The 15,351-nt window shown below is 41.8% G+C and overlaps 1 protein-coding gene across 1 annotated transcript in view; it reads right to left on the bottom strand.

Annotated features, from left to right (window-relative positions):
• Positions 1–224: 224 nt before the first annotated feature.
• LOC120584053 (alpha-tectorin) overlaps positions 225–15,351 on the bottom strand; it is a gene marked incomplete at its 3' end in the record, with an annotated part of 40,899 nt that continues 25,772 nt past the window's right edge. The window contains exons 10-13 of the mRNA XM_039839625.1: positions 14,650–15,223; positions 10,077–10,678; positions 2,392–2,953; positions 225–424 (exon numbers count right to left, since the gene is read on the bottom strand). Coding sequence (XP_039695559.1) covers positions 225–424; positions 2,392–2,953; positions 10,077–10,678; positions 14,650–15,223 — 1,938 coding nt within the window. The remainder of the gene's footprint in view (positions 425–2,391; positions 2,954–10,076; positions 10,679–14,649; positions 15,224–15,351) is intronic.

Below are 15,351 nucleotides of genomic sequence, written 5' to 3'. Positions count from 1 at the left end.
GGAGGGAGGAGAGTGAGGCCCAAATGCATTTCCAAATCCAATACTTAGTTAGCAAGAGCTTCATGGATCTGTTCTTAAGCTTTCTGCCCTCCCACCTTCTTGTGAATAAACACTACAATCTTCATAATGAAGTGAGAAGATTGATAAACTGTGACCAATCTCTTGGAGTTGAAGAGAAATCTGATGATTGGCAGGGAGAAACAGACAGAGTTGACATCCCCTACCTCGTAATATTTTCCATCTGAGTAGCAGCCACAACTGTGGGGCAGGATGCAACTCTTTCCATTGAGAACGTAGCCTGTGTCGCACTGACAGCCCTCCACACAGTAGTGGTTGCAGTCACTCTTCAGGCGAATGGCAGCACAGCGGGGCTGGCAGACACTCACACAACTCTCATAATGGCTGTTGGGAGGGCAGGTGACAGCTGGAACAGAAGACACAAGTCCAGACTCTACAATCACAAGCAATCTTTTCCTGAGCCATTGTTCACCCACTTAGGGAGATGGAGGTTGTGTGTTGGGGGAGGGGGTGGAGTGAGCTTTACCACCTTTCCTGATCACTGCCCTCTCTGTTTATGGAAAGTCTCTGACTTATCATTGCTTCAATAATGGACCGAAAAGCAGATGAAGGAAACTGGAGGTTCCTCACATAATCTTTGTCCTTACTTTTTTGAGGTCCTATAACCTGCTACTTAAACCCATCTCCCAATATGATCTCAATTTCAGTTAAGCACCCCCCCTTAATGGCTGCCCAGGGCACCCCACATTCATCCCTGCCTTTAGGTCTTCACTCATATACATATAGATTTTATTTTTCAGTTACAGTTGGCATTCAATATTATTTTATATTAGTTTCAGATGTATATCATAGTGATTAGACATTTGTTTAATTTATAAAGTGATCCCCCACAAAGTCTAGTACTCACCTAGCACCATATATAGTTATTACAATATTATTGACTATATTCCCTATACTCTACATTCCCATGACTAATTCGTAACTGCCAATTTGTACTTATTAATCCCTTCCCCAGCCCACAAATGTCTTCACTCATATTGATCTTCCTTATGTATGCCCTTCAGGCTTCATAATCTCAGTTTATCTTAAGTCTTCATTCTTCAAGTCCCAGGTAGATTCCTGTCTTATTAATAAAACTCCCCACTTTTATACAATATTAACTCACCTTCATCTAAGAACATCCACAGAACCTTTTTCTAAGTCAGTAGTTTATAAACAGTAGTCCTCTGAGCTACTTGATTTCTGAGAAGGCAAATATGCACTGTGTGTGTGTTGTATGTGTATATTGTGTGTGAAAGTTGTATAGGTGTGTAGACTGACCCATATTGACTATGTTCTATAGGTTTCAAATGCATGCAGATGCTTTTATGAAAGACAGTTAGGGTCCCGGTGGAGAGCATGGGCTCTGGAGCCAGATATAAGAGACCAGAGCCAGTTTCTTAGCCTCACAGCACCATTTCATGACCTGTTGGGAAGGATTAAGTGAGTCTATGTGCTTAGAACAGTGCTTAGCACATAAGTGTTTAGTAAGAATTAGTCAATCATTAAAGACAGGTTTGCTTAAATGTTTTATAGAAACTTATTTTAATAGATGTATATAAAAAGTGCAACTATTATTATGTGGTAATATAATAATACATTTATCATGCATAGAGTGTGCTGTGCTTTCAATTACCCAATTTTGTCCTCTTGGTGTTTCTGTAGCATAAAAGGTGTAGACAACTGCATTACCTGGCCGGGGGGAGGGCCGGGGCAGAGACGGTGGGGAATGGTGGTGTGGGGGGGTGGTACTAAGAACCAGGGAAGAAAAGCAAAATGCTCCAAGGTCACACTGATCTTTAAGGACATAGCAAAACTAAAACCCAGGGGCTCTAACTCTTTTTCTAATGCTCTTAACATTAGAAAAAGTTAAAAACATGTTCTTGTTATGTGTCATAAGCTTAAAGTCTGATACATGACATATGTGAATCAAACAGAATAGCACACTTAGCGAAAGCATGTAAATTACCAGTACAGTGATAGTCCCATGAGGTTCTAGAACTAACTAACCTACTAACTCTTCTCCCATTAGTCCTTTGTTAGAATTTTATTGTGCACTTGCTGAGTCCGAATGCCATGTATGGTGCTCTGTGCTTTATATAAATGATCTATTTCATCCTCAAAGCAACGCATGAAATAAGTGGTATTTCCCCATTTATAGATAAGGAAATGGAGGCTCTAGGAGGTTATACGTCTTGTTTTAGATGATGAACTCAATTCCAAAGTGCATATCCTTAAATTGCTCTGCTCAATTTGCTCTGACACCTGTGGACATGGAAGAGTAACCTGCCCACATCAATCAAGACAAAAGGTAAGATAACAGGAAGGACTCACAGCAAGATGTGTAATTCCTCCAGCCAGTCACTGCTATCCCCTGAGTCTGGCAGGTACTGGCATAGTTCTGCAGCCAGCTGCAGGCAGTCTGTACTGCACCCCCATCAATGCAAGAGTCAAACAAGCAGTTCTTATAGAAGAAGGTAGGATTGACTTTGCTGTGACACTTGGTGAAGCCAGCGTTCTGGTTGGGGATCAGGCTGCACAACTGCTGCACCTTTGAGAAACCTTCCACCTTGGCACAAGAAGGGCAGCGGTCCCCGCAGCCAACCTGACAGAAAGTATCCCTCTTCACCCAGCTCTGCCCAAACTCATTAATACTGGATGCAAGCAGACCCATGGGCATCTCCAGGTCATCGTCAGGGTTGCCGTTATAGCGGCCGCACAGGCCATAGGTGCTGTTCTGCATGTTCCGTGGGACTGTGATTGACAGGAAGGTCTTCCAGTCATACACAACCTTCAGGCCAAAGTCAACTTCCACCACCACATGGAAGCCAAAGGAAAAGATATTTATCTTCCCTTGTCCCAACTTCAGGGGCAGATATAGCCGTTCATTGTTGACCTGTAAGACAAAGAGGGTTGAAGTACAGAAATTCCAGAGATCTCTTAGATCTTTTCCTAATGATTAGTCTTTAGAGAGGCAGTCTCAGAGAAAGGTTTGAGCAGATTAAATACAATCTTTGCATTTATGTCAGTCAACTGCTGTTATTAAGATTTGAACAGACTTAAATGATTATTATTTTTACACTAATATACCTATTTATTTCAAAGACTTCTATTTACATAGCATTATTTTCCCCAGGAGTCAAATTGTTTCCTCCAAGGTAATGAGAGGGTAATAAGAATTCAACTTAAGTTTAGTCTAAAATACTTAAACCCGAAAGGCCTGTGTTTCTATTTTCAGCTCTACTGAGAATTGATTTTAGGCAAGCCCCAATTTATTAATTCCTTTGGAATACATATATATGTATGTATGTGTGTGTATATGTTTATATATATATGTATGTAAATATATCTTTTTTCCTGAAGAATGTCTTTATTTGCTGTTTCCTCTGCCTAGGATGCCATTCTTCACCTGTAAACATCCCTCTCAATCTCGACTCTGCTGAAATGTTGCATATTCTATTAAGCAAGATTATCTGAGCCCATTATCAGAATTAATCACTTTCTCATCTGGGCAACCAGAACATGTTGTTCATACTCCTCTTGTATTCTTCTCCACTGTCAGCCAAGATCAAGCACATGTACACTACTAGTGAAGCACACATCACGATCTGCCTTATATTATGATCAGTTGTCTACATTTCTATCTCAGCTACAAGATTATGAGCAACTTGAGGGTAGAACCCACACTTCATTGATCTTTATATCCACCTTCTCCTGCTATATGCTGGGCACCCAGCACAATGCCTCACACAGAGATGGCACTTGACACATTTCCTCCCATATATTTTTTAATTCAGAAAACAAAGAAATTCCTTAATGTAAAACTCCAGAACTGCACTCCCCCTGAACTATTTTGATTCAGATGAGCCATATCCAATAACTCATGGTTGGGTGATTGTGTGATGGAAAACAGAGATGGCTTTGAGGGCTAGGAGGAGAGCTGGTCTTCCTTGTGAGAGAAGTAGATACCGTTCCTATGCAATATACTGAGATTGCTTTCTGAATACCTTCACTTTCAGAAATACCTTCACTCCTGACTTCCTAATTTCTCCCCTCTCTAACATCCCTCCCCCATTCCCACTGCACTGCTTTAGTTTAGACTCTCATCACATTTCACCTCAGCTATTGAATGCTCTTCTAACTGGTCTCCCTGCTCTGGTATTGCTCCTCTCCTCCATTCTCTTACTAATGCCACTCCAGTATTTCTTACTGCAATTGAAAGAAGTTAATCCAATACTTAAAACTTCTCCATGGCTTGAATAAAATGTTTGATATGCTAAGCACATAACACAGGTTTTCCAGGAGCTGGCCTCTGCCTCTCAGACCCAATCTACTTACTTCCACCATTCTAGCAATATCCAACACTTTGCAGTTCCTCCAAATGAACCAAATTGCATCCTTCCATCCTGCCATTTCTTTTGCTGCAAGAGTGGTAGTGCTCTCTGTGTCCCGCCTGAGGTCACCATCCTCAGCTACGTGACTATGGGCTAATAACTCACAGCTGGCCTTGGCGCCACAGGAGTCACTTGACCCAGGAGGTTATGACACCCCTCCAACTCCAATCACCCTTCCCCATCCTAAGGGTAGCCCTCATGTCAGAGGGCTATGTTTCGGAGCTCCTAGTGGCCCAAGTGAAGTTGTTCTCTAGCCTGACCACATCCTTGCTGAGCTCTCTTCTTCTGGTGCTTCCCTTACTTTCCCAAGATTACCCTTCTCAGACTCTGCCTCTAAGGAAACTGATCTAAGACACCATGATGCACTTCCCCTTGTCCCCTCTCTCTATAAGCAATATTCACCTTTCAATTTCAACTGAGCTATCTCCTCTTCCACAAATAGTTTTCTAGGCAAAATTCATTCATTCAGTAGACATCAATTTGGCACCCCTGAGTGCCAGGCACTATACTCAATGCTGTAATAAAGCACAGGGCCCTTTTCTTAGAAACACAGGGCCCTTTTCTTAGGAGCTCACAGGCATGTGGAGAGGCAAGTACATAAACAGATGATAATATTATCTGATCAAAGGAACAATAGAGATAAATAGATGCATTAACACTGGACTCAGCTTAGGGACAGAATCAGGGATGTCTGCAGAAGATGGTACTCATACCTGGTGTGGGTAGCATGTGTAGATGTTGGCCAGTTAAGAAGAAATGAGAGCAAAGAAAAAGGAATCCCAAGAAAAGAGCAAGAGGACAGAAAATAACTGATAAATATGAAGAATTACAACAATTTAGTACAGCTGGAACATAAAATGTAGCCTTGCAGTGGTGGGAGATAAAGATGAAGAGGTGGAGAGGGCTTGCATCATGGAAGTCCTCATATTCATTGTCATACATGTCAGAGAGGACCATGAGATAAAGTCAGATTAACACCCATTCATTTTGAAAAAAAGGAGTCTTCAGTGATCTTAATAAGAGAACTTTAGTAGAATGATGAGGTCAGAAATCAGATTTCAGAGGTTAAACAGCAAATAGGAGATATGGAAACAGACATAGCTCTCTCCAAGAGTTTGGATAGAAAGAGGAGGAGGGATTGGATAGAAGCTAGTATAGAATTGGGGTCAAGGTTTGTTTTAGAATGAACATATTTATGGGTTAAAACACAGGAGGGAGAGGAGATGACAGATGAGCAAGATGCTTGGAAGGAAGAAGATGAAGAGGCTGCTGTAATGGGTCATTTCAGTGACAGGATGTAGGAAGGTGGAAGGAGGAGGGAGATCATCCTGGAGACCACAATTTTCTCAATGGGAGGCCCAGAGACGGAGTGACCTGGGCTGTGTGTAAAATACAGAACACAGATGTGGAAGCACACTGAAGGAAGTATAGGCCACAAGGACTCCCACATGCCTTGAAGACTCAAAGTAATACATTAAAACCTTTGCACCCAAAGGCTCCCATGTGCCAGCTTGCTTCTCTTCCTGAGATTCACTGTGTTCTATATTCTTGGCTACTAAGTGTCAAGCAGGAGGCAAAACCTTGGGGAGGCAATCTAATGGGATTAATGCTAAGTAACTGTAGGTTCTGTCATTGCCCAGGAGAACCCTGAGAAAGAAATGCCCTCTGTCTCAGACAGGCAGGCTCCAAAACCACATAATGCCACCTCCATCCTGACATCACTGCTGGCTTGGAAACAGAGCCTGATGGGTGGAGAAGAAAGGCACAGAGGAGGAAGAGAAGAGGGCAAGGGGAGAAGTATGGGGAAGTATATTTCTAATATTTAAGTGCTGGAAATAAGACCACATATTAGATTTTTAGTAGGTTACTTTCCTCTAAACAACTGGCTCTGATTTGCTTCTATAGGCTGTTCAGCTGTTCTGAGGTCTCCTCACATCCTATACTTTGCTCCCCTTCTGGATCTTCATTGATGCTTCCTTTTTGTAGAAAGCCCTTACCTCATTCTTTGCCTGGCTAATGTACTCCTTCAGTGCTCAGCTTAGGTCATCTTTTCCAGAAAGCATTTCCTGAAGCCCTCTGCTGGCTTAGGCAACCCCTCTCTTGTGCTCCTATGAATCTACATGTTGTCACATTTTTATAGCACTTCACAAGACATTCATATTCCCTGAGAACAAGTCTCTCTCTCTCATACTAGACCCTGAATGCTATTAGGACAAAAGTTACATTTGATTCTTTTTTTTTTTTTTTTTTAACTATTGTGGCTTGGCATGGAATAGGCATCAATATAAGCTCATCAAACTAGTTAGAGCTAAAGTGACCCTTAAAACCTTACTCTTCTCTGATGGTCACAGGTTTGGCAATCAGTGATAAAGACACTGACTGTGAGGGTCCTCAAAATCTTCCCCTTAGCCTGGAACATCACGGACTCAGCTGGAAAGCTAAGGTAAATAGCGAAAGAGGCCATCCCTATTGAGCTCTGGCTGTAGACAGCTGAGATGTGGGCTGCTACAGTGCCCAATCACCTTCTGTAGCTCACCCCATAACCCTGTTTGGCATATAGATAGCATATTTATTTCTAGTTTTTCTTGGCTTAATCTATGTCCTCATGTCTTCCACTACTGCTTATTGCAGGAAACGGTCAGAGTCATAGAAGGTCACTGTGTCCCAAGGAATCACTTCTATGTCACCTACATTTCTAAAAGAACCAGCAATGACCTGGAGCTCTGCACTATTTTCCCTGGCATTTCTTTGCATACTGTCATTATAATGACCATTATTCTTTTCTCAGGGAGACATGGTGACTAATAATAACATTATGGAAAAAACAAATGCAACTCATTGAACAAACGGATCCTGTAATTCATATTAATAATTCAAATAAAATGATAAATCTAACTCTCAGGCTCCAAAAGAAAAGAACCTTCAATACATCCTGAACTTGGCCTTCTTGTCAGAAATTTGAAAGCTCTATGGCCTGTTCCCAGCTTGGGCACTTAGGACAGCTGGATGACTTGGAAAGTTGAGCCTTGGCAAGGAGTCTCCTTACCCCTTTAATCAATTTCTCCTTGGTGCTCATTATTGTCTAATTACTCTCCTGTTGTGGATTAACTTGTGTTTCCAAAAAGATATGTGGAAGTCTTAATCTCCAGGACCTATGAATGTGACCTTATTTGGAAATAGGGTCTTTTCAGATGTAATCAAGATAAGATCATACTGGATTAGGGTGGGCCTTAAATCCAATGGCTAGGGTTCTTAAAGGAGAGAGAGATTCGGCACCAAGAAACAGAAGACGCAGAGGGAAAAAGCCTATGTAGAGATGAAGGCAGAGACTGGACCTATGCTGCCACCAACCAAGGATCACTTACAACCACTAGAAGCTAGAAAAGAGTCCTGGAACAGATTCTTCCCTAAAATATCAGAGGGAGCACAGCCATACTGACACTTTGATTTCAAACTCCTAGCCTCTGGAACTGGGAGAGAATAAGTGTCAGTTGTTTTAGGCCACCTAGTCTGTGATAATTTATGAGGGAAGCCCTAAGACACTTAGACACTCCTTCCTTTCCATCTTTTTATGGGAGGAAGAAGAAAGCAGTGCGATTCTCACATCTCTTGATTTTAGCCATGAGTGCATTGTATGAAATTAAAGCAGGACACATGCCTGGAAGATCAGCTGACCCATTAGGCCTTAGCCCTAAAGCAAAAGGAAAGGGAGTGAAACAGTGAGAGTAGAAAATAACTATCATGAAAGAGAGAAGGGATAATGTGAACAAGAATAAGTGCCCATAAAGATCCAATGGTCTACAGGTGAAAATAACTGGGTCAGAAAACATGTATAGTCCCAGATGTCTATATACCTAAATACTGAAAGCATGTAACACAAGGCAGAAAATGCAATTTCATAATACATTGGATGGGACAGGACCTATGAACAGATTATATTTTAAAAGTAGGGGGGAAAAAAAAAGCCCTGAAAGGTAAAAAGGTGAAAGAATGTTGAGTGTCAAGGTGATAAGAAACAGAATGAAAATGTATAAATCTAAGGATAGGAACACATCAGATGAGGAGAGAAAGACAAATACGATGCAACCTACATGGACAAAATAATTGATGTTTGTTTTAACACATGTGATGAAACTGGAGTAGTGAGAAGTTATTGTAATGAGCAGCTTCGACCATTCATACATTTGTTGGAAACGTTATGGGACTAAAGGCAAAGCATCTGATATATTCCTAATTTGCCTCAATGGTAATTTAATCTCCTAGGTTGTTGCAAAAGTGACCAGCAGCAAAATGAAAGTCTAGGAACCTTGGAAGAAAGGGGCTATTATATCATCTCTTTCACTCACTTGACAAATGTTTTGAGTACCATTACATGTATATTTATTTAACATAAAGATAAATTAGGTATGGTTCCTGCCCTCAAGAAACCCACGATTAGGACTGAGTTAGACATGAATATCACAAAAAAATTACAGTATGATTAATGCAATAATGTATACAGTAACCAACTGTTATGAGAAGCATAGAGGAAAACAATCAGGGGTTTAGGTATAACATCCAAGAAAGGAAAGAAGGAGCATAATGAGACCTCTGCCTTAGATGCTAAGAAAGCACATTTTCCAATAAATGTGAAAGGGAAGACAGTTTATGAAGCTTTGAAACTTCTCTTTGTCAGAGAAAGAAGTTTAAGAAATCCTAAATCGGTAGAGTTGCCTGTGGACTCTTTAGCAACAGCTTAGAATTTTAAAGAGAATGTATACAAGATGAAAAACAGTCCCCTTAGAGATAAATTATGTGACAGAACAGTGAGAATGATGTAGAAAAGCCAACACCCTAAATCACCTCCTCCAAAATGCTAAGCCAGTGGGTGTTGGCTGGTTTGTTTGTGTCCAAGTTATGCTCAGAGCAAGGCCTTGGACAAGGAGTGTCTGGGCCTGCTGCTGGTCTGACATGCTTAGGCTGAATCAGGAGTGCACAGAACTCCTCAACTACTACTTGTTCCTATCTTTACGGTCAAGGGAGTGAAAAGGTAGAAAGGGAGAGTTTAGGCCTAGGTGAATAGAGAGACTGTAGGAGAGCCCCTGAGTGCTCTAAATTCTTACAAGACTCTTGAACTCCTGAATCCTGTGAGAGACAACAGGGAGACTGGAAAAGGGAGAAGGAGCTAAAGCAGGCAAATACCATTCTGATCCCAAAAAAGGGAAGGAGGTGGATTAGACAACAGTATCACTGACAGATGCCTAATTCTGGGTGTGTGTTCTCTTTCGACAAGTGGAGTGACTGCCCAAGGCCATATGGCATTAGCTAGGCTGGGATTCAAATCCAGGTCTGTACTCTCTCCAACATACTCTGCTACAATATGAAAAGTATTATTTCTAGAGCTGGCTTTATTTCTAATTTTTGCCTGTGACTTGGGTAGATCATTTTTCTCTCTGAGGCTCAGTTTCCTTATCTGTAAGATAAAGAGACAGAAAATCTCCAGGACTCTCTTCTAACATCCTGACTATGTTTTTCCTTAGATTCTGAACCAGCATGATTCAGCTGCAGTTTGACTTGCCGACCCAGGACCCTTGTCCCTGTGTCTCCATGACTCCCTTTCCTGGAGTCTGGCCTGTGACTACTCACCAGAACTGTGTGTTTATAGGCCCTGTGAATCACTATGCTGTAGCCAAACACAGTCACGTCCACCTGCTTGACCCACAAAGCCAGTGACGTGTCCCGGTCCTCATTCTTAGCTGTGACAATGAACTTGGGGAAAGCGTCTGAGCTTGGCCTGTTTCCTGTAGTACACAGAATGAGTGAGCAGCTGGTCTGGAAGTCAAAAGGGTAGTCATCAAAGGTCAAGTAGTGGCCATAGCCCGAGACAATGCAGGAGGCATCGGTGCGAGCCTGACAGTAGTACAGGCCGCCCTCCTCCATGCAATACTCATCTTCCTTGCAGGAGACGGTCTCACAATGGACGCTGTTGTCTGTGCCGTTGCAATAGCAGAAGATCTGGCAGTCCAAGTCCACCCAGAAGGTCTCATTGGTGGCAAGTTGATGCCCCTCGAAGTTGCAGCCACACTCGCTCCGGGTGACACACTGGTTGCCTTGCAGGGCGTAGCCCTCATCACACTGACACCCCTCAGAGCAGCTGTCCACACAGATGGGGCCCAGGGCCAGAGTCTCACAGGTTTCCGTACATGTCATACATTCCTCAAAATGGCTGTTCTCCGGGCAGTCCAGAGCTACAAGTGGTCAAGGAGAAAACAAGGTTGAGAAAGGGACAGAGGTCAGAGATAGAATGTGAGTGCACTCATTAGCATACAAGTGTGTGCATGCATGTGTATGTATGTATGTGTTGTGTTTGTACAGCGCAAGGAGCTTGATGAATACCATGTCATCCTCATTTGGGGTGATCAAAGGCTCAGAGAAGCCTTCACTCCTGTGCTCCTCTCATGCACTTAGCTTTACATGTAGAAGATTTCAAGACTGTGAGACTGTATTGAGCTCTTGCCACATGCAAGACACTGTTCTAAATACTTTAGTGTAACCTTTCTCAACAACCTGGAAAGTAAGAAAAGTTTTATCATCTGTATCTTATAGATGAAAAAACTTAAATTTGGTGACTTAACCCAGCTAATAAGTACTGGAGAGAGATTTGGATCCAGATGTTCTAACTATAAGTCTTCTGACTCAAAACCCTGGATAAAGAGTGTGCTGGAGAGAACAAGTGCTGTGGGTACCATCTCTGAGCTTTGGTTTCTTCTTTTATTAAACAAGGACAATATTTACCTAGCCAAGTTGTTCTGAGGATTAACAAATGAATTTAATAAGTCTACAGTAGATCTCAATAAAATTATGCCCTTTCCCTTCTTTACACTTCCTTCTATTATAAATAGGCTTTATTTAGGTATTTTTACTCTACAAAATGATCTTTCCCTTTGTCTTTCATTTCTCTGATCTGCCACTTTCTGACCTCTTCTATTTTCTCACCACCCTCTGCACATGGTCACCTCCACCTCCTTTGCTCACACTCTTTTTATAATCTATATGGCTCTCACAAAGCCAAGTTCTACCCATCCTTCAAGTTTCATTTCAAACTGCACTTCTGCCCAGAAGTCTTTCTCGATAGATCAAGTTTTTGAGTCACGAAGCATAGTACATAAAAAGATAACAGCACATGTTGCTCACCATGGAATTCCAGGTAACCTTCTCATTCTCTTTATCATTTTAATTTGCCAAAGTTTGACATGAGCAGAGATGAATCCAGGAGCAGAGAAGAAATCTACCTACAAATTTGTGTAGTCTAAAGATCTGGGAAGGTCCCCACCATCTCTTGGGAGAATAAGATCTTGCATTTAAAACTCTCTTTAGCTCTAATGCATATTAACACTCTTTAATGGTATTTCAGAATCCGAGAACACAAAGGATGATACAGAGAATTAAATTGCATGGTAATAATAGCTCTGCTGGCAAGTATCAACTCAACAGACCTGTACCATGTACTGAAAGCGATCATTTTTTTCTCTGGGCTAAAGGACTACCTCCATTCCCATTGACTAAAACACCACACAGCTTTGGCGTTGAAGGCTAGTTTAGCACTGATAAAAATATGTCTGTATAGAGGGATTTTCACATTTGTCTCTACATTATGAACATTATAACATTTACTGCAGGTTTATGGTGATAACAAATAACATGACTTATTTAAATGGCTCTCGCTTTATGACTTATCGTGTTGTCTGAATTTGTCTGAAAGTCTTGGACATAGAGACACGAAGTAATAAACTTCCCCTGGCCCCTGAAATGCCTCTGTGAAATTGTTTAATTGGGCAGACTGGCTCTGCCTACAAGAGGGCTGGTTAAATATATCTGAACACAGAAATTGTGGTTGTCTCTTGCTAGGCCCAAGGAAGACTGTGTTCCTGCTTTGCAACTATTGCCCAGTCTAATTCCCACTCTGTAAGACCCTGACCAGATTAACCCCTTAGTATCCAGAGACTTGATTAATCAAATGTGCATTCTCCAGTACTTCTCCCAGACCCATGTACACAAGGTCTGGATGAGACATATTGTAAGATGTCTCAAATTTGAGCCCTGGCCCACTGCCCGAAAAAGCCATGTCCCATGTGGATGCTTCTGTCCACATGTCTCTCTCTAAAAAAGGCCCTCACAAGAGTGCAGACCCCGATGAAGGATGATGAGAAGCTATTCTTAGCAGCCATCACACCAGGAAAAGAGAGACTCATCACCATCCCACTACACTTACTTTACACAAATAATGCCACCAAACTGTGCTCTCTGCAGTACAAAAAAGCAACCCAGAAACACTTCTTGATAGGCAGAAGTTCATAGTCCAACATAATGGCACGGACACAGCCTAACAACAAACTAGATTTGGTATGGGGTAAACTCAGTAATCCCATGCCATGAATGAATTACACCTAGAAAGCTGAGTGAGGGAGAAGGAACAGAGGTTATATTAGATAAACTAGAGATAGGACAAAGGATTATGAGGAAATTAGATTAAAAAGAAGGCTTTGGGAAAATATTACAAGGTTTCACTAGATGTGGTGGTCAATAGAGCCTTGGAGCCTCTCTCTCTGAAGGTGACTTTATGAAAAGGGAATGCTCCCAGAATTCTGGCTTTAGGATTCACAGCACCTGCTATTAGTCTCTCTCAAGGGTGGTTAAGGTTCGCCAGGGATATAACCACCCTTTTCTGAGATGACAGCCACCAAATGCTCCACGTGTACCTTGAACTTACAAAGCTCAGATTTAAAAAAATGAGTGTGTGATTGTGCATGTGTGTGTGTTAGTTCTTAGCTCTAGGATGTTTCTGTTGAAAAGGCTTAGAGGTAAAGCAAGAATACTCCAATAGCAATGCGTAAGCCTCACCCAGATCTTGGTTTCTAATAACATTCCCCAAAAAAAGGAATCAGGGCTTCTTGGAGTAGCAGTTGATTCTAGTCTCAGACAGGGGAAAGTTAAGAAATGAGTATGGGGCATTTTGCCATGCCAGAAAGCAAGCAAATGACAGAGACATGCCAAAAGGACATGGGAGGCAATTTAAAGGGGCTCCCACCGGCCAATTCTGGAACAAATTTAACATTAAGATAATTATCGAATGCAATATGAAGTAGAAATCATTTAAAAAATTAAAAATTTGTGTGTCTATATTGATAAGATAGATGATTGAGATAGATAAATGCATAGATGGATGGATAGGTGAAAGGCAGAAAGGCAGAAGAGAAGGGAGGGTTCTTGTTTACAGTAGAATGACATACGCTGACTAATAAAGGAAATATAAACTTAATTATTTAAGTGCAATTTACTTTCAAATGGAGAGAGAGAGTGAGAGAAAATGGAAAGCAAATGGGGCAAAATGCTAACAACAGTTTAATCTTGGTAAAGGGTATACGGATATTCTTGCAACTTTTCTGTAACTTTGAAATTATTTTAAAATAAAAAGTTTTAAAAATAAATCTAGATAAAAAGATAACAGAAGAGAGATAGACATATGTAGAGGATAGACCCTTAATGGTGGCATTGGTTCTTTTTGGTGGGAATGGGATGGGTGTTGAAATCCAGGTTGAGCAGTCCTTGCTTCAGGTGTGGGTCCCACTCTCCCAGCCATTCCTTCTATCCTTCCACATTACTCCTCCCTGCGGCCTTCCAAATAACCAAGGGTGTCATATGGCAGGTCTTCCTAGCAATTATTCTAATTATTACTTGACCTACTGAGAGAGGTCAGATACTCTGGGGACAAAATTAAAAAAAAACAGCAATATGCAACTCTCTTAATAGCCATTGCCAAGCTTGCCCCAGGGCTCAGTGTTAACCCTATTCTATGAAAGTCATCCTGACTAATTACCTTCTAGTGAAATGAATTGGGCCCTTCTTTGCACCGAGGGAGCCATCACAAAGTTTGCATCATGACACGTGTTAGATAAAACCATCAGTCAAAAGGATGGCAAACTGTTCTACAATGAAGATATATTAGGTAATTACAAACAAATATAAAGGTGAGAAACAATTTGGTTTAGGGTGATGGACCTTCCAGAGGACATCTCAGACTAGGAAAGGTGTATACAGGAATTAGATTGTCCTTGAGTTCAATTCCAGCAGGAAGAGAAGTCCTGAGGAAGAAGATCCAGTATTTCATTTATTCCACCACCACCCAGTTGACCTCCCCCATAATGTAGCCCACACTTACGGCAGAAGTCATAGGTTCGCCAGGGGCCCACCTCCACATCAGCATTCTTGCAAGCACTTGCATACCGGGCCACAGAGTCACAGAGTTCTGACTCATTGCCTCCGCTCTGGCACAAGCGAAAAAGGCAGGTGCGGTAGTAGGCGGTGACATTGACCACCCCATGGCACTCTAAAAAGGAGCTGTTGTAGGGGTCATTGATGATGCCACACCTGGAGCGGCTCCGATAAAATTTGAGCAGCTCTGAGTCATTGTTGCAGGCCTTCAGCAGGTCTCCACACTCCCCATTGCAGATCTCCTCAAAAGTTGTCCAGCTTTCCAGGAATACTGCCAGGTTATCTGTGCACTTGCCATTGGGGAGACAGAACTCATCGCTAGCATTAGCATTGAAGAAGCCACACAAGCCCCCAGTGCAATTAAAGTAAGTGGTGGAGAGCCGGATGTACAGCAGACCTGTGTCTGAATATTGGACGCTCACAATGCCTCTGGATTCTACTGTAGTACTGTTTTTGTTTTGATAAATTTCCAGCTTCCCGGAAGGATGGAAAAAAGGTAATTCCACTTCCTGACCATTCAACTGAAAAATTAAATTACTATCATCAATCCCAGCTACACACAGAGTACCCACAATTTCCCAGGCTATGAAACAAAGACAAGGCTTAGCCTTAGGACTAGCCTTTTGAGAACTGTCAAGAAACTGGAGGT

Source organism: Pteropus medius, unplaced genomic scaffold, assembly GCF_902729225.1.
Source record: "Pteropus medius unplaced genomic scaffold, Ma_sr-lr_union100, whole genome shotgun sequence".
Lineage (NCBI taxonomy): Eukaryota > Metazoa > Chordata > Mammalia > Chiroptera > Pteropodidae > Pteropus > Pteropus medius.
The sequence above is the reverse complement of the archived record's forward strand: the minus strand, read 5'-3'. Positions and strand labels throughout refer to the sequence as shown.